Source organism: Oncorhynchus mykiss, chromosome 17 (assembly GCF_013265735.2).
Source record: "Oncorhynchus mykiss isolate Arlee chromosome 17, USDA_OmykA_1.1, whole genome shotgun sequence".
Classification (NCBI taxonomy): Eukaryota; Metazoa; Chordata; class Actinopteri; order Salmoniformes; family Salmonidae; genus Oncorhynchus; species Oncorhynchus mykiss.
Window position 1 is genome coordinate 31,474,590 of NC_048581.1, and position 18,971 is coordinate 31,493,560.

The 18,971-nt window shown below is 49.2% G+C and overlaps 1 protein-coding gene across 5 annotated transcripts in view; it reads left to right on the forward strand.

The window, feature by feature from the left end:
* Positions 1 to 18,971, forward strand: part of LOC110493161 (nucleosome-remodeling factor subunit BPTF) — a 53,043-nt gene that overhangs the window by 25,574 nt on the left and 8,498 nt on the right. For 3 of the 5 annotated variants that reach the window (XM_036949709.1, XM_036949713.1, XM_036949712.1), the window contains 16 exons: positions 4,699 to 4,828; positions 5,322 to 5,457; positions 5,815 to 6,138; positions 6,378 to 8,274; positions 9,218 to 9,342; positions 11,598 to 11,750; positions 11,968 to 12,118; positions 12,366 to 12,405; positions 12,487 to 12,712; positions 13,000 to 13,143; positions 15,533 to 15,663; positions 15,997 to 16,072; positions 16,249 to 16,463; positions 16,858 to 17,083; positions 17,417 to 17,997; positions 18,737 to 18,819. In XM_036949709.1, the coding sequence (XP_036805604.1) occupies positions 4,699 to 4,828; positions 5,322 to 5,457; positions 5,815 to 6,138; positions 6,378 to 8,274; positions 9,218 to 9,342; positions 11,598 to 11,750; positions 11,968 to 12,118; positions 12,366 to 12,405; positions 12,487 to 12,712; positions 13,000 to 13,143; positions 15,533 to 15,663; positions 15,997 to 16,072; positions 16,249 to 16,463; positions 16,858 to 17,083; positions 17,417 to 17,997; positions 18,737 to 18,819 (4,638 nt within the window). The remainder of the gene's footprint in view (positions 1 to 4,698; positions 4,829 to 5,321; positions 5,458 to 5,814; positions 6,139 to 6,377; positions 8,275 to 9,217; positions 9,343 to 11,597; positions 11,751 to 11,967; positions 12,119 to 12,365; positions 12,406 to 12,486; positions 12,713 to 12,999; positions 13,144 to 15,532; positions 15,664 to 15,996; positions 16,073 to 16,248; positions 16,464 to 16,857; positions 17,084 to 17,416; positions 17,998 to 18,736; positions 18,820 to 18,971) is intronic. The other 2 variants (XM_036949710.1, XM_036949711.1) reach the window with 2 other exon arrangements.

An 18,971-nucleotide genomic window follows, 5' to 3' on the forward strand; every position in this document is an offset into this window, starting at 1 on the left:
TTCCTTTGCTCTTGGGGAACTACTGTGACCGCCTCCTTCGCCAAAAGTTCTGTAATCTCTTTAACAAGAGCGGCTACTTTCTCTGGCGTCTTCATCACCGTCTCCACCACGCCCCTAACACTGGGAAGGAGTTCGGTGAAATTGAATGGCATAACCCTTCTCCAGCGTCCGACTTAGCCAGGAAGAGAGGGTGCAGCTTTGCTGAGTAATGCCCTGAAAAGGGGAGAGCGCCAAGCTGTGGTACAGACAGAAGGAAGGACCTGTATTCCTCTATGGCCCAAGCCCCGCTGTCCCTTGACACTGAAGTGGTGGGACAGCCCAGGGTGGACCCCCCTCGAAAGGGGGAGTAAATATTGGCCCGTTCTGTGAGAAACGGGGGCGCCAACACTTTGGTAATATGTGTAACCTTGTGATTCCAGTCCTCCGTGAACACAGCACGGGTCTGAGCTGCACTGACTGAGACTCCTGCCTGAGTCGGTGCACCGTCCCCCAACAGCGATTCCGTCATCGGCCCAACATAGGGCTGTGTACGCACGATGTTCCTCAAACCCTTATCCACATTACTCCTCAGAGTGTGTGTGGTGTAGGGTTGGGATTATTAGCGCATTCTGTGAGAAACGGGGGAACCGCCACTTTGGTTATACATGTAACATTGTGGTTCCAGCCCTCCGTGAACGCAGCACAGATCTGAGCTACACTGAGGTGCTCGCCTGTGTTAGTGTGCCCTCTCCCAATAGTGATTGCGTCATCGGCCCAACATGAGTCTGTGTACGCTAGCTGTTCTTTAAACCCTTAACCACATTACTCTTGTGAGTGTGTGGTACAGGTTTCTTATGAGGTATAGCATGGTGGCTCATCAAGAGCATCCGCTTTGCTGCCCTCATGTCATTTTCCTTCAACATCGTTGTGTGTGCTCAGCTTCGCACCCCTGGTGGGCTGTGCTACACACAGGTTGGTGAGCGATAGAGAGAAGGAACCTGAACGGTCTCGAGTTTGTTATGGAAAAGAGGTTCTCTTGTGACAAAATCAGATGGAACACATTCTTTATGAACAAAGGACACATTAGCTCCTCCATCCCTTTGCAGGGGTGGGGGATGAACAGTGGGCGATGGCATGCGAGGTGCTGCGCTCTCTCCCGTCATGGTCTATGTCTCTTCTGGGTGCCGCGAGGGCGACGAGATGAAGACCTCTCCTGCCGGTGAGGCAGCTGTCTTCTCTGGGGCTGCCAGAGGGCAGGTCCCGCTCTTGGTGCACCAGACGCTCTGCGACCACCAAAGTGGCCATGGACCTCCCTGCCGCATACAGCCGACGCCTGTATGAGATGGAGGATGGCGCCGGAAATTCTCAACGCTTCCTCTATCTCCTCTCCCGATAGCTCAGTCTTACCCGTGGTGAGACGAGAGGGCAATATTGTGCAAGCTGCTACAGCTTGCACTCCTACAGTGAAGGACTTCCCTACCAGCTGGACTGTAATTCTGTCCTTCGTCCTGGGTAATGTGGGTTTCTTGGACGATGGCCAGAAGCTCGAACCTGGGACGAGGTACACAGCCAGGACGTCCTCAAGCCTAGGGATCTCCTAAGTCTGTTCACCATCCATTCTGGTGAATGGGGCGAACGCCTTCATCAGCGCTCTGGCTGTTAAAGGCAATTCCCATGCACCTTCCGCAGACTTAGTGAGTAAGGGCATGGCAGGTGCCAATGGCACTGCCGCCCGTCTCGGACTAGATTAAGGGCCGCCTCCGGGTTGGGGGGAATGGGGGGCAGTACAATCTCTAGGCTACTCGCGGCCTGCTCAATGAGGCTTGGAAAATCAGAGCGCAGAGAGGCCGTTGCGTAGGAGGGGGCTGCTGAAAGCTCAGAGTCCGTCTCTTCCTCTGTCTCTTCCTCGTCATTTCAGCATTGGTCGGTAGACTGGGCTTTTCCCAGCATCCTCGTCATCTGCGGAGACGCCATTGTCATATGTTGCCTCAGAATCTGAGGCTAGCACAGACATGGCGTCTTCCAGAGGGAGATCTCCCTTGAAAAATGCCCACTGCTGTTTCCTTTCCTTGAAAGAAAGGAGGATGCATCTAGGGCATTCCGGGGGATCTGTGAAGCCACCCTAGCGTGCTGCGAACCCAAACACACAAAACATAAGTTTGTGTGGGTCCGTAGCCACCATAGTGGAGCAACGACACTGAGCTCTTAAAAATAGATTTTGGGGGTGGAAAATGCGTGCTCATTGAAGCATGACGTCGAGACCGGGAAATCTACGGCGGGTTAGTCTCTTCTCTCTAGGCTTCTTCAGCCCAGTCCTGTCGCTGAAGATAATGGGAGACTGATTGAAGGGAAGCGTCCCCTGATATAGTGACACCTGTACTCCTAATTTTTTCTCAGGCTATTCACTGCCCAGGCAGCGAGGTAAACCACTAGGAGCAGAACTTCCCTATGGGGTGGAGCTCCACGATATAGAGCTAACTGGGGATAACTAGCTAACATAATGTCACAAAGAAATAAGTGAATACACATTATCTAACTGGGGAGAACCAGCTAACTGGGGATAACTAGCTAACATCGTGTCACAAAGGTGATTATGCGGACTGGGGCATGTTGCGGGTAGCCTCAGAGAATAGTATTAATTTATACACGGATTCTGTAAGTTTGTTTATAAGGAAGTGCATAGGAGATGTTGTCCCCACTGTGACTATTAAAACCTACCCTAACCAGAAACCATTGATAAGAAAAACTGAAAGCGTGAACCACCGTATTTAACCATGGAAAGGTGACTGGGAATATGGCCGAATGTAGTTTTTCCCGCCGCAAGGTAATCAAACAAGCAAAATGTCAGTATAGAGGCAAAGTTGAGTTGCAATTCAACGGCTCAGACAAGACGCATCAAAGCTGCGACCGAGAGACTGAAAAACAGCTTTTATCTCAAGGCCATCAGATCGTTAAACAGCAAACCACTAGCACAGAGAGGCTGCTGCCTACATACAGACTTGAAATCATTGGCCACTTTAATAACTGGATCACTAGTCACTTTAATAATGCCACTTTAATAATGTTTACATATCATGCATTACTCGCGTGTATATACTGTATGTTATACCATCTATTGCATCTTGACTATGCCACTCTTGTCGTTGCTCATCCATATATTTACATATACATATTCTCTTTCCCCCCTTTTAGATTTGTGTGTATTAGGTAGTTGTTGTGGAATTGTTAGATGAATTGTTAGATATTGCTGCACTGTCGGGAAACAGAAGCACAAGCATTTCACCACACTCACAATAACATCTGCTAACCATGTGTATGTAACCAATTTGATTTGACTGGGGATAACTAGCTAACATGTCACAAAGCATAGTGCGCCAGGCAGTAAACTTTCATTCTGAAATAACCTCATATTTTCCGAGTTAGTCAAATATTAGTTTTGAAAGACTTGAAATTGGCATGGGAGCTAGCAAACTGCTTATCATACTGATTAATTTGACCAAAAAATCAACCAAACTGTTTATTCATGTTTCTCAAAATTAATGTAGCTGTCTAATTAATTCTCTCATGCGTTGTGATATACCCGGTGTTATGCTGTTTTTAGTCCACATATGTTGCCCTGTCACCTACAGCACAACCTGATGATCACCGTGGGGGGGGAATGCAATTGGCCAGCCTCCGTCATGCTTTTTGTCCGACCAGATCCACGAAGAGAAGGTTCTAGCCAGTGTATCCCTCTGTCCTTCGACTCTTGTTGGATGTACTTGTCCGGTTTATCAAGTCTCAGGCTCCCATGACTGTTAGGATTATTTATATAGAGGTTCATCTGTACCTCATAGATCAGATCTAGTCTCACGTGGGGAAGTAAACCGTCTGGTGCGAGACATTTGAACCGTGTATCGGTGAAACGTTACATCCATGGTGGGCTTCCAGAGTGGCGCAGCGGTCTAAGGCACTGCATTGCCGTGCTAGAGGCGTCACTACAGACCCAGGTTCGATCTCTGGCTGTACCTCAACGAGCTGTGATCAGGAGTCCCATAGGGCGGCGCACAATTGGCCCAGCGTCGTCCGGTTTGGGGTGGGGGGGCTTTACAAGTAGGCCGTCGTGGTAAATAAGAATTTGTTCTTAGCTGACTTGCCTAGTTAAATAAAAAGTTAAAAATCGTATGAAGCAATGCATTCACTATGCACTCAAAGGGATATGCTTGTATAAACATTGGAATATAGTGCCTTCCAAATGGAATCCTATTCCCTATATAGTGTACTACAAAAGCAGTGCACTACATAGGGTATAGTGTGCCATATGGAACGTTACCCCACTCTAGCAGCTCCTCTGGCCCCTCCCGTCCCACTAAGACCAGTTTACCCAGAGGTGATCAGCAGCAGACCCAATGGCCCACCCCCGGCGTGTAGCGCAATATTTATATGCTGCTCTACTGATGGGTAAAGACCGCAAATCTCCTCCTCTTTAAAAGACTTGATTATGTTATAGTAAGGGTGGGTATGTGGGTGTGCAGAGTCAGTCAAGGGGCTCACATCGTTTGTGTGTGTGTTGCTCGGAGCCTTGCCAAGAGCAACGAGGGAGTTACCCTCCTCTACTTTATGATCCGGGCTACCCCAGACCTTTCACTCACACCAGAGTGCATTGAAGGAAGCCGCTTTTCAAATGACTGTGTTTTGACTTTCTCTCTCTCTCATCCCCCTTTCTGTGTCACCATGCAGGCTACACCGTATGACGTCCATGGAGCGGGAGGAGAAGGAGAAGGTGAAGAAGAGGGAGAAGAAGCTGGAGGACGAGGAGACCATGCAGCAGGCCACCTGGGTCAAGTACACCTTCCCCATCAAGCACCAGGTATTACACACAATCACACCCGCACACACACACCCGCACACACACACACACAGTTAAGGGCTGTTCCACATGCACAGACACATACACCCTTTTCATTTGGCCCTTTTTACCGAGCAAACTCAGGCCCTTTTAAGTCGAAGCTCTATCACTCTATTTATGACCGGGCCGTTCACCACCACCGCTAATCGCTAAGACATGTTTAATTGCAACTTCCTGCCTGCCAGAATGGCGACCGGTGCTAAAAAGCCCTTTGATGAGGCGGGAGTGTCAGAGTTCCGGGGGAAGTGTCATCTTTCACATAGTGGCCCTGCTAGATGTGTTTACTTAATGGTGGGTGTGAATACCCTCAGGCCCTCTCATTTCTCTCTCTCTCCTGTCCCTTCTCTCACTCCTGTCCGCTTCCTTTATCTCTCTCTCTCTGCCTGCTTTCTTCATCCCTTTGTACCCTCTCTCTCTTCCATCATTCCGCTCTTTCCGTCTCTCTCGTGTGAAGGTGTGGAAGCAGAAGGGAGAGGAGTATCGTGTGACGGGCTGGGGCGGCTGGAGCTGGATCAGCAAGACGCACGTGCACTGCTTCCTGACCAAGCTGCCTGGCAACACCAACGCCAACTACCGCGCCGAGCTGGAAGGTCAGTAGGAGCGTTCTAGTTTGTGTCCTCTTCATAGAGATGAATAGAGCTCTCATCTTTGTATCTGTGCCTTTATTGCATCTGTGACAGCACTGGCAATGTCAATGCAAAATATTTATTATATCCAAATAGAGATCTTTATCCATCTCTGATTTGGTTTGAAGGAAATCAAGGAATTCAGTGGACAAATGTACACGTAGCTTTCAAACTCCTCCTCTTCCTTCTTAATTGCCGAAAGTTGTGAGAAATGTGCGATCAATTGTTAAGTCACATGGGATAATGTCCCCTGTGAAATTGACTCAACAAATGTAAATGTGTCAATGATAACTCAAACCTGTATGTTTTCTTCTTTCACAGCTGCCAGACGTGGTGAGAAATGCAACTTGCTGGACTTGGGTCCGAGGCCAAGGTTGTTCAAAACAACTGTAGCTTCAGAACCCCAGGGAAGCAGAAGACCCGTAGAGAAAGATGGGGGTGCTGCTGCCACCACCACGACCACCCCAGAGCCCTCAGCAGACTGCCTGTCGGGAGAGAAGACGAAGGAAAAGCTAGAGGGGGGAGAGAAAGACGAGAGTGACGGGCGAGCGAAAGTGAAGATGCAAGACTCTACTGCAGAGGAGGCTGCTGACAAGATGGAGGTGGACCCTAGCCCCTCAGACTCAGGACAAGATGATGAAAAAGGTTAGCGCTTTTATAGACTGTCATTGACTCCCTTATTGATTGTTAGCTTTAACTTCGCTAAATAACACATGCAATATCAGTCACACGTATTATTGAATCCATCACATCTTATACTGCTCTACATGCCAATGTGCTCATATACTTCCATATTTGGGCACTAAGCTTCTTTACCATTGTTCTGACGAGAGAGGATAAGAAGAATGATCCAGTAACTTGTGTCCATTTTGGTTTTCTCTCAGGAACCAGCAGCAGCCCAGGGACCGAGACGGAGACGACGTGCGTGAAGCAGGAGCCCGGTGAGGGGAACGCAAGGCCCTTTAACTACGACGTGGTGGACGTGGCCCAGGGCTTCCTGACGCGTGTGGCCTACAAGAAGAAGGTCAAGGCCTCCAAGCTGGACGGTCTGCTGGAGCGCCGCGTCAAGCAGCACGCCCTGGAGGAGAAGCAGAGGGCTCAGGGCGCCCTGGCCAAGCTTACCCCAGTAAAGACCACCCCGGTCCTGCCACAGACCCCACTCCAGACCCAAAGTCCCACAGTGAAATTGGAGTTCAGCACCCCTTCGGTGCCACCTGCACTTGCTCCATTGTCAGTCAAAGGGGAGGTGCAGGCGGACCCTTTAAAGACCGCTGAGGGGGTCCCTCAGCCAGCCCCAGCGACCCCAGCTGAAGCACCCCCACGAACACAAAACCAAATGACCCCCCAGAAACAGGAGGGAGACCTCCCTGAGAGGACTATAGGACCCACAGGGGCTGGTTCAGGGCAGGAGGGGCTTAAAAGGCCCAGCAGCACAGCGGAACCTATGGAAACTTCAGGTGGGATCTACTACACTGGCAGACCATCAGAGTCTACCAGTGCCAAGCCCGCTTCCACCGAGGGTGCAGGACCTGAAGTGCCCATTTTTAAATCCCACTCCACAACGATACCTCCAAGCACTATAACCCAGGAGAGCAGCCATAGTGCAGCTACCGTTCCTAAACCCCCCCAGCAAAGCACAGAGAATAACGGGAAGGGGCCTGAGGATAGGCAGGACAACGGACAGAGCAGCATCGAGGCCATCGCCACTGGATCCCAGCCCTCCTCTCTACCTCAGATCAATGGAAATGACAGCATGGAGGCTAAAGCCTTGACCAACTCTTTACCAACTCCAAACGAGGCCTCCAATGCTCTCACTAACAGCTCTGAGGTCAAAGTGAACAGCCTAGGCAAGGCGGAGGGAGAGGGTCAAGTAGTCTCGCCCCTAAAGCCCCTGTTCAACGGCAATGTGGCCCCTGTAGCTGAGAGGACCGGGCCGGACAGCACGGAACCAAGGCCGGCTCCAAGGGTAGAGTTGGAGAGCAAGGTCATGGTGTCGGAGCAGGACTACCAGCCCCCGGTGAAGGTGGCCAGGTTGGAAAACAACGTGGAGGCGCTCGGGTCTACGACCACCCAAAGCACCCAGCAGCTCATCAACACCCAGCCCATGGAAGTTAAGCCCGATGCTACCACGCCCAACAAAATGCCCCCCTTGTCGGTGTGCTCTGCAGAGGAGAGCAGCAACAGTGGGGTGGGATCCCTCTGTAACACCATACTCACCCAGGTAACCACCACAACAACCACCACCACTACGGTATCCTCAGAGTCTCGGCTAACGGCAGGCGTCTCAAGCTCTTCGGGGACGACGGCCGTGCCCATTGTCTCAACCACCGAGAGCAGCGCAGTGTCCACGCTCACCACCATGACCAAAACCACCGTGACCAAAATGCGCTCACCCACGCCCGACAGCCAATCGGACGAGAGCCAGAGCGAAACGGTGACCGAGTGCAAGACCGCACTCCTCGCCACCCGCAAGGAGTCCTCTCGGTCAACCTCCTCTGTTTCGGGGGGCATTACCTCGTCGACCTCCACCAAGGGCCGCGTTCGCCTCCTCAAGTTCTCGCGCACCAAGAAGACGCGCTCAGGAACAGCCTTGCCATCCTATCGCAAGTTTGTTACTAAGAGCCAGCGTAAGAGCATCTTTGTCCTGCCCAACAATGACCTGAAGAAGCTGGCACGGCGGGGTGGCATCCGTGAGGTGTCCATCTTCAGCTACAACGCCAAGCCGGCCCTGGACATCTGGCCCTACCCCTCGCCCAGGCCCACCTATGGCATCACATGGAGGTGAGAACACAGTTTTTAAGATTTCTCATTGGCGCCCCTGTTTTCAACGGGCTAGCGCCTTAGCTAGTTGCATTATTTGATATGATTAGGGCCCTGAGTTTTTCCAGACTACCTGGCTAGAGAAAATTCAGGGCTTTAAATATATGGGTTTTCTAATGCTTCATCTGATTTACGATTAGCGTTAGTTTCAGCCTTGCACTCCATCAACTCTGAGCTATGATACAGTCACTGCACCACAATAACTGAAACCTCTCGAGCATTTAATGCTCCGGCGAACAATATTCACGTCTTGTCCTGTTGATTTGTTGGTTATGCCTTCTGTTTACCGTTAGTGGGTTTGGTTTGGCCCCTGTGGCTCTCAGAGAGACCTCAGGCTATTTTGACCACTGCCTTTTTACTGCTAGACGTGAATCATATTGGCGGTCTGCAAGTGTCAGGATATTCCCGTTGTGCTTTAACTGCTCCGAGGATGTTTTCCCTACCTGTGGTTAAGTCAGTCACTCTGGGAAAGTGGGAATGGCTTTCTCTGTTTGTATCCCAAATGGCACCCTATTCCCTACTACTTTTGACCAGGGCCCTATGGTATACTATGGTATAGTAGTGCACTCTATTGGGATTTGAGTGCCATTTGGGACAGACACCTAGACTGTCCCCTTTTTAAATGGCCAATAGAGCCATTTAATGCTGTGGAAGCATACCAAAGAGTCAGGTTCATAGCCAACCTCGGAAACAAGGAAGTAACACGGTCATTTTACCAGGCTGCCAGGGTTGACTTATAAACTTCCTGAACTCTGTATGTGTGTGCATGCGTGCGTAGTCTATTTTCCATTGGTGACCCCAGACACTTGTGTACGTATGTCAATATGTGTTTGTGTGTGTGTGCACGCGCTTGTGCTCCTGTGTGTGTGTGTGTGTGTGGTAACCTATTTGTCTGTCTCTGCAGGTACCGTCTCCAGACAGTGAAGTCCCTGGCAGGGGTCAGTCTGATGCTGAGGCTACTGTGGGCCTGTCTGAGGTGGGACGACATGGCCGTCAAGCCCTCCGCCGCTGTAGGCACCACGCGCACAGGTAGACCATCCTTTCTCTTCAAGTATCTCTTCACCCACACACCCATACACACTGTAGGGGAAGTGTACCAGTTTGATGTAGTCATTGCGTGCTGAGAATATGGAACCAAATACTAAACGTTTTACCACACATATGAGGGCATTTGTCCAAATAGTTATGACACATTTTAATTGGGGGACTAGATACATAGTGTTTGAATTTCTAAACCGTAAAATGGATACAGTACCTTCAGAAAGTATTTACACCCCTTGACTTTTCCCACATTTTGTTGTGTTACAGCCTGAATTTAAAATTGATTCGATTGAGATTTTTGTGTCACTGGCCTACACACAATACCCCATAATGTCAAAGTGAAATTGTGTTTTTGAACATTTTTACAAATTCAACCAAAAAAAATAGTTGAAATGTCTTGAGTCTGGCGCAGTGGTCTAGGGCACTGCATCGCAGCACTAGCTGTGCCACCAGAGACTCTGGGTTCGCGCCCAGGCTCTGTCGTAGCCGGCCACGACCGGGAGGTCCGTGGGGCGACGCACAATTGGCCTAGCGTCGTCCGGGTTGGGGAGAGTTTGGCCGGTAGGGATATCCTTGTCTCATCACGCACTAGCGACTCCTGTGGCGGGCCGGGCGCAGTGCGCACTAACCAGGTCGCCAGGTGCACGGTGTTTCCTCCGACACATTGGTGCGGCTGGCTTCCGGGTTGGATGGCGCTGTGTTAAGAAGCAGTGCGGGTTGTGTTTCGGAGGACGCATGACTTTCGACCTTCGTCTCTCCCGATCCTGTACGGGAGTTGAAGCGATGAGACAAGATAGTAACTACTAACGGTTGGATGCTGCGAAATTGGGGAGAAAAGGGGGTAAAATGTAAAAAAATAACATTAAAATAAAAAAAAGTGCTTTGAGTCTAAGTATTCACCCTCTTTGTTATTATAAGCCTAAATACGTTCAGGAGTAAAAATGTGTTGCCCATTCGTTTGTAGCTGGAACGGTTCGGTTGCTACCAAACAAATCACATCTACGGTACCGATTTCCCAAACCTTTCGGACGCTACAGACGTTTACGTAAGAAGAATGATTTTCTGGATGTCTCATGGTCTGACAAACACTGCTCTAGTTCGGCCACCTTTCACCTCCAATGTGAAAGTGAGACACTGGCAGGGGAAAAAAGCAGACATTGAATATCCCTTTGAACATGGTGAAGTTATTAATTACATTTTGGATGGTATATCAAGACACCCAGTCACTACAAAGATACAGGCGTCCTTCCTAACTCAGTTGCAGGAGAGGAAGGAATCTGCTCAGGGATTTCGCCATAAAGCCAATAGTGATTTTAAAACAGTTGAAGAATTTAATGGTCGTGATAGGATATAACTGAGGATGGATCAACAACATTGTAGTTACTCCACAATACTAACCTGTACAGAATAAAACATATTCCAAAGCATGCATCCTGTTTGGTAACTAGGCACACAAGTAAAACTGCAAGAAAATGAGGCAAAGTAAGGAACTTTGTTAATGTTAAGTTTGGGGCAAATGCATTACATAGTGGTGGCTGCATCATGTTATGGGTATGCTTGTAATCATTAAGGACTGGGGAGTTTTTCAGGATAAAAAAAATAACGGATTGATGCTAAGCTCAGGCAAAAGCCAAGCGGAAAACCTGATTTTCTGCTTTCCACCAGACACTGAGGGATGAATTCACCTTTCAGCAAGGCAATAACCCAAAACACAAGGCCAAATCTACACTGGAGGTGGCTTATCAAGAAGACGGTGAATGTTCCTGAGTGGCCGAGTTACAGTTTTGACTTAAATCTGCTTAGAAATCTATGGCAAGACCTGAAACATGTTGTTTAGCAATGATCAACAACCAATTTGACAGAGCTTGTGTGGAAGCTCTTAGAGACTTACCTAGAAACACTCACAGCTGTAATCGCTGCCAGAGGTGCTTCTACAAGGTATTGACTCAAGGGTGTGAGTATATATTTTCCGTTTTTTTAATTCAGGCTGTAACACGACAAAATGTAGAATAAGTTTTAGTTTTACTGTTGAAATAAATACGTAGGGGAGTGTATATACTAAAATATCCACTATGAAGCCTATTTCCTCTGCTACACTTTTTTTACTGAAATGTCAGAGGCTTTTCCCATGGAATGTCATTCCTGTGTACTGTATTGAATGGCAGCGTATTAAGTCGTTACTGTGTCATGTCTTGGGAGTTGTTCTCTGCATCTTCCTCCTCCTTCATCCTACACCAACCCAGCCCTATCCCCACTCATTGCCACAGAGACCTCCGAGACGGAGATCACTACCACAGAGATTATCAAGCGCCGCGACGTGGGGCCCTACGGCATCCGCTCGGAATACTGCATCCGCAAGATCATCTGCCCCCTCGGGGCTCCCGAGACCCCGAAAGGTGAGGGAGCAGCAGCCGGCTAGAATAAAACCACATGGAATGTAAAGGGGAGGATAGTGTTATTTTTTTGTCAAGGTGGTTCATTTTATGCCATTGTTGACTCACTCTTTCTCTCTTATTCTTCTCACTCCTTCCCCCTCTACTTTTGTTTTCTTGCTCGACCCTTACCCCCCCCCCCCCCCTATCTCTTGGATCCATTCCACACACACACATACAGAGACCCACACGCCACAGAGGAAAGGCCTGCGCTCCAGCAACCTGCGGCCCAAGAAGCCAGAGCCCAAAAAGGAAACTGGGCCGGTGGTGATTGAGTCCTGGGTTGCCGAGGAGGAATTGGACCTCTGGGAGATCAGGGCCTTCTCCGAGAGGTCAGAGGGCAAAGGGCACGAGTTCTAGGGGGCATAGTAACTGCATACTCCATGCTATTGGATTGAACTGTCAAATTCTGTTATGAACCCACTTCGACTCTCTTAGACAAATTATTTTTTAAACAATTCCCTACATTTGCTGTACTATACTTTTTGTATAGCTAATTGCATTCATTTGGGGGAATAATAGTTATGTTCTAACTCTTTCTCTGGTTTGTGTATGATGCATATTTTTTTGTCTTCAAAGGGTTGAGAAAGAGAAAGCCCAGGCGGTGGAACAGGCCAAGGTGAGTAGGACCACCAGCTGTGTGAAAAATAGGGATATTTTGTTGTGTTTCCGAATTATTTCACGGTTTCTCTTGTTCTAGAAGCGTCTGGACCAGAAAACTGGTGTTGGCTCTACCATCGTCACCACCCCGGGGAGCCCAGCCACCCCCGCTTCCACCCCCAAGGTAGTGACCCTATCGGGCCAGGCCACCCCCGGAACCAAAGTGGTACTGGCCACCAAGATGGGCACCCCCGTCACCTTCCAACAGAACAAGAACTTCCAGCAGTCGTTTGCTTCCTGGGTCAAGCAGGGGCAGCCCAGTGGAGGTATGTCAAAGGTCATATGTTCTTTTCTATGTTCACAAGCCAGTAGATTGGTAAAGAGAATGACCTCATTGAATCTCAATAAAATGTGTCCTGATTTAATTTATACTCAAGTGATGTTATTTTTTACTTAGTAGGGAATCCTTGCAAATTGAAAGTAGTAGTGGGTGTATGAATCAACCCCTAACAAACTAAATGTAATGTTTGAGTCACCGCTAGCAACTGTGCTTGTTTAGCAGCGGTTGTTGTTTGACTCTCGAGCGGAGCCTCATTTGCATATTTCCCTGTAGCCTCGCCGGGCACGGTAGCCACGTCAGCCGGACAGACTTTCCAGATCACGGGCACGTCCATGGGGGGCAAGGTGCTCACCGCCAAGCTGCCGCTGCCCGCCAACAGCAAGATTGTCACTGTCAACGTGCCAACCACTCAAGGAGGTACAGTAACTCCCCTGTGCCCACACCTGAGACACAGCGAGCGAGAGGTTTCGCTTGAAAAATATATATTTTGACTTCAATGGGACAACCTGGTAAAATAAGGTTAAACTAAACAAGAGAGAGGTCCTGTTTTAATGCTGTTCAAATGCATCATTCAATCCTCCCTTTTTTCCATGATGACAAGGATGGATGACTGAAAGCAAAATGTTTCTCTACCAACCGCCGTCTTCTCCAACCACTAACTTAACTTACCGCTATTGACAGAAGCACTGTCTCACACAACTGATGTGGCACAACACTGTGGTAAGGTCTGTCCTCTTGACCAGGCTAGTGGTGCGGTGCCCACTCGATGCCAACCCCATTGTGGTGCTCCGCCACCCGCCAACCCGTGAGTCAGTGGCTCAGTCTGGAGTGGCACATGCACATCACGTCTAGTTGTGCCCTGTCGGCATGGTAATGGAATAGAACGCTGTTATTTTAGGTGGGACAGAACGGTAGACTGTGTAGTCTAAGAACATAGCCAGACCGTCTTTGGAAGTAGCACGCTAGCTAATTTAGAAGTCAATATTGACCCATCGGATGAGGTGATGGTTCATATTTTTAGAACCACTGTCCCGTTTGATTTCACCTTTAACAGTGGGTTGATGACGAGTGTACAACACTGTTTAAAGACACAAACCTTCGTTTGTTTATTCAGCCAAATGGCAATTCATTGATATTCCAATTGGATATCTGTAAGTATTAGATGCTTCGCGATGACTGACCTGGACTAATACTTGGTTGTTAGTGTGTGAGTGATTGTAAGTGAGGTAGTTTTCTAGTGTCTAAAAAGGTCAGATACCGAAGATAAGCTTGTAGACTTATCTGTGCCGAAACGTTGTCTTACTTCAATAAGGCTTAGCTTTTTCACCATTATTACTAGGACATATACAATGCAAAAACATGACCTTGTCCTGAACCCGTTTGTGCCTCCCAAATTTCACAAAATCTTTCCTGTTTCCAGTTATCTATATAAAAGGCTGGTCAGGCTCATGGCTACACTCCTTGAATAAATATATATATATACACACACACACACACACATGCTCTCTCATTCACACACACAACACATCCATGTTTCAAGCGGGTAGGCTAAATTACTCCGCAAACAAACAGCGCTCCTGTCTAGTGACACCCGTGTTTCATCCTGTCGACCAGGGAGGGAGAGAGAGAGCTGGTATTAAGGGGCAGTAGTATATTTTTCCAGCGTGACTGTTTCAATGCCTGTTTGTTTTGGAGCGTGCTAAGGAAGCAGAGCAGGAAAACAAGTTTACCTTGAGGTCTGCTTCATCAGACAGGGAACCCGCTATAGAGAGGTGGAGGAGGGAAGGATTTCCACCCCCCTACTTCTTTCAGTTTCGCTTACTCGCTAGCTCACCGACTCTCCAAACAGCTACATTTATGAAGTGGGCGTTTGATGTCGGTGCCAGAACTGAAACTCCCCAGTCTTCTGCTGTAGCTGGTTTAACCTCTGCTTTTTGAAGAGGGAAACCATTGATGTCGAGCTTTACCTGATCGGTTTTGTGGTCAGATAAAAGGCACAAAAAAATACACAGAGAGAGATGGTGAAGAGAGAGAAAAAGACGACAATTTAACATCTTTTGAGGAAACGCGTTTTCATTGGGGTTGCCGTCCTGTGTCCAAAATATTGAAGCGCGACCAAAGTAACAAATATGAAACACTCGCTTTGTCGGAGGAAAATAAAAATGTATGAATTCAAGGAAAATACATACATAATTTATGAGCGGGTCATACGTGATGGATTCAAACCAACATACCCCGTTTGAAGATAGATTTGATGTTGTTTACTTGCTGGGTTAATATTTACTGTGGTCAGGATCAGAGAGGGTTGCGACTTGAAAGGAACAGAATCCACAAGTAATTTATAGAGTGACATATTGATACATCATGAACCGTGCAGAATGGATAGTTTGTTTCTATACCTGAGGAAGTGAAACTGGTAGCCTTGAGGGGACATTTCAGTATTCTTCATTGCCAAAAGACAAAAGTGAATAACTAGATTAGGGATATCGTTTTTGCCAGATGTTGGTGAATTTTGAGTGGATTCATTTCTGTCTTTAAACGTGAAGCATTTGATAATCAAAAGTCAGAATAACACACCAGTATAGTATTCTGAATATTCAATATTCTGAATATAGATTTTCTCCTTAATGCTAATGTTATGGTGATATAAATCAAATCACATTTTATTTGTCACATGCATCATAAACAACAGGAGTAATCTGACAGTGAAATGCTTACTTACAGGTCCTTTTTCAACAATGCAGAGTATTAGATAAATACCAATCCTGTCTGTTCACAGTAATAATATGTCCTCTCCTCTCCCCAGGTATGATTCAGAAGCAGGTGCTGGGCATCATTCCCTCAAGCCAAGCTGGCGGCGCCCAGACCTTCGCCTCGTTCCAGCCTCGCACCACAACCATCAACATCAGGCCAGGCATGCCTGGCTCACCACAGCAGGTAACACCCCATGGAACATCTTTCCCCATCTGTCAGTCAATCAATCACATCTATTTATAAAACCCTATTTACACCATCAGTTGTCACAAAGGGCTTTACGGTAACCCCGCCTTGATCTTCAAATTCCCCCTTCCTTACCGACATCCACCCTTCCCCCTTGTCACTTCTTCTCCCCACAGCCCTCTAGAACAGGTCATTAGCAGGAACACGTGATTGACACATTATTGAAAGAATTCCCCATGAACTATTAACAGCAACCCTTCACTGGAGTCAGTGTCGTCCCTGTGGTATAAGGGGAAGTCCCAGTGTTTCTGATCTTGGCTGTGTTTCTAGGTGCTCACCGCTGGAGGCCAGATCCGTCCGGGGATGACCGTGATCCGCACGCCCATCCATCAGACAGGCACCATGGGTAAGACCCTCCTCCAGACACCCCTCATGGTGCAGCAAGTTAGGCTGTTTCTATTTACCCACTCAATTTTAGCTTGATAGGCCAGTTAGAATAGTCTCTTTCACTAACATGTGTGTTCATGCAAGTTCTGATTCTCTCTCTCTCTCTCTGTGTGTGTGTGTGTTTTCCTCCTCCAGGTCAGGCTGGCCAGCAGGTGGTGACCCAGATCATCCGTGGGCAGGCCGTGTCCACGGCCATCTCAGGTGCCAGCCCCGTCACCACCGTGGCCGGGCAGAGGGTGGGCAGTGCCCCCAAAACCCCGGGCCAGCCCAACACGGCCCAGACACCCCAGCAGCGGGCACAGCAGGGCCAGGTCAAACTCACCCTGGCACAACTCACCCAGCTCACCCAGGTAACATCAGCTACCTCATAATAACCCTTCTACTAATGTTAGGCAACAGTGGGACTACAGGCTTCTGCTCTGCCCACCTAGTGTATCGTAATTCTGCACCTTTCAAAACAAGTTTGTTTTGATTTTAGTCCTATTCAACAGGAACGATCGGAATAACTCCCTTTCATGTCCCTGTTAGTATATCTATATGTGCTAGTTTCAACATGGTCATTTTTCTTTTTTTTTAAAGAGTAGTGCACCCTTGTCTAATCGTAGATCAGTTTGTTGAGCCAACTCCTATGGTCGTTGTAATATATTGCATGACAAACCGATCTGGGACCAGGCTACCGTTGTACCTCTAAACTACCTCCAAAAACATCACCCCTCCCTCATCTCTCTGTCTCTCCCCCATCAGAAGCAGCAGAGCCAGGCAGTAGAGCGGCCAGGCGGCGGGGCCCAGGGCCTGACTGTGATGATCCAGGGCCAGGGCCAGGCCACGGGCCAGCTGCAGGTCATCCCCCAGGGGGTCACGGTCATCCCCGGGCCCGGTCAGCAGCTCATGCAGGCGGCCATGCCCAACGGCCATGTCCAACGCTTCCTCTTCACCCCCATGGCCCCTGCCGCTACCCCAACCTCCACAGGTAGTCAAAGGAGCTGACAATCGTGTGTATTATTAACACAGATACGGACACACACGGTCGCCATCATCCACTGCAGGGCTGTGTTCAGTAGACACAAAAGGGGGAAATGTTTTCGAACAAACCGTGAGAGGTTACGGCCGTACGTCAAAGGTGTTTTATCCGGTTTAGTGCCCACTGAACAAGACCCAGAACCCAAATGTTATGTTGCCCACCAGCAGTCACACACACACTCGCAGATCATTGTTTTACCTTTCAAATATTTACCTGTATAAACTATTCATAGCCTGTGTGTCTTCTAAAGGTCTGCCCATCCTCTTTCTCTGCTCCCTTCAGCCCCCACCGCCCCGGGTCAGACCACCAAGGCCCCTGCCCAGCCCGCCCAGCAGGCTGCAGCTCCCATCCAGGCCGGGGCCGCCCTGGCCACCAGCACCCCCCCATCCGCCACCCCCCAGAGCCAACTCCCCTCCCAGACCCAGGCCCACATGCCCATCCAATCCCCAACCCCCCTCCAGGTCAAGTCCCTCAAACACCCCCCCGGCACCCCCATGGGCCGGCCCCAGCAGACCCTCCAGCTCCAGGGCTCCCCCCACCAGCTCATCACCGTCCCGGGCCTCCAGCAACAGGTCCAGGTCCTGGCTCAGCTCCAGGCCCAACAGGGGACCTCCGGAGGCTCTCTCCCCCAGCAGATCAAGCTCCAGCTTCCCATCCAGATCCAGCAACCCGGGGTCGGTGGAGCCCAGCCTGGAGGTCCGATCCAGAACGTTGTGACCATCCAGACGGCCAGCGTGCAGGAGCAGCTCCAGAGGATCCAGCAGCTGAGGGAGCAGCAGCAGCAGAAGAAGAGGCTGGCGGCCGAGGCCAAGCGGGAGCAGGCGCTGGCAGCAGCCAGTCAGAGCCACATCATCCAGAAACAGGTGGTCAATATCAGAAATGTGTACTTACGCGTGTGTGCGTATGTCTGTGTGTTTGGATGATGGGGAGGTGTGTGTGTGTGTGTGTTCAGGCAGCCAGCCAGACACAGGTGGTGTAACACTATAATAGCCCCGTCTCTCTCTGACATCGGCACATAAACAGTCCTCTCATAAAGCCTGCTCCCACGACTGGTTTATTTTCCAAGCTGTCCCCCGCCACCGTCTTTGTCTATTTTAAATGCTACCTCTGTGTGTGTGTGTGTGGGGGGGGGGAGATATGTATGATCTGCATGTGTGTGTGTACGTTTGTGGCTTGCATGTGCCCCTAGTCTAGTGCATACACACTATGGTACCTCTGAAATGGCACCATATTCCCTATATAGTGCACTACTTTTGACCAGAGCCCTATGAGGCCGTGTCAAAAGTAGTGGGATAGGATGCCATTTGGGAAGTAACCAATGTATAAGTGTCTGCGTTCTACAACGCATGTATTTTACCTGTGGTGTAAGAAACACCTGCTTCCTGTATATTTCACGTCTTTGACATTTCTCTGTTCTTTCTCTGTGTGAGGCCTGAGATGGTATGCTCCCTAAATGGTACCCTATTCCCTATATAGTACACTACATTTGACCAGAACCCTATGGAACCTGGTCCAAAGTAGTGCACTACAGAGGGAATCGGGTGCCATTTGGGACAGAATCGTGTGAGTTGACCTCTGACCCCTCTGTCTCCTCTGTGACAGGTGGTGATGAAGCAGAACGCAGTGATCGAACACCTCAAGCAGAAGAAGCCCATGTCCCCCGCCGAGAGAGAGGAGAACCAGAGGTGAGGGACAAGGAGCTAGCTAGCGCTGTTGCCATGACGATCAGACCTTGTGTTGACCCGCCGTGTGTGTGGAGGTGTCATCTTCTCCCTCCCTGTGGAGAAAGCCAGGGGTTATATTTAACGTGTCTGGGTCATGGGAAAGGTTACCACAG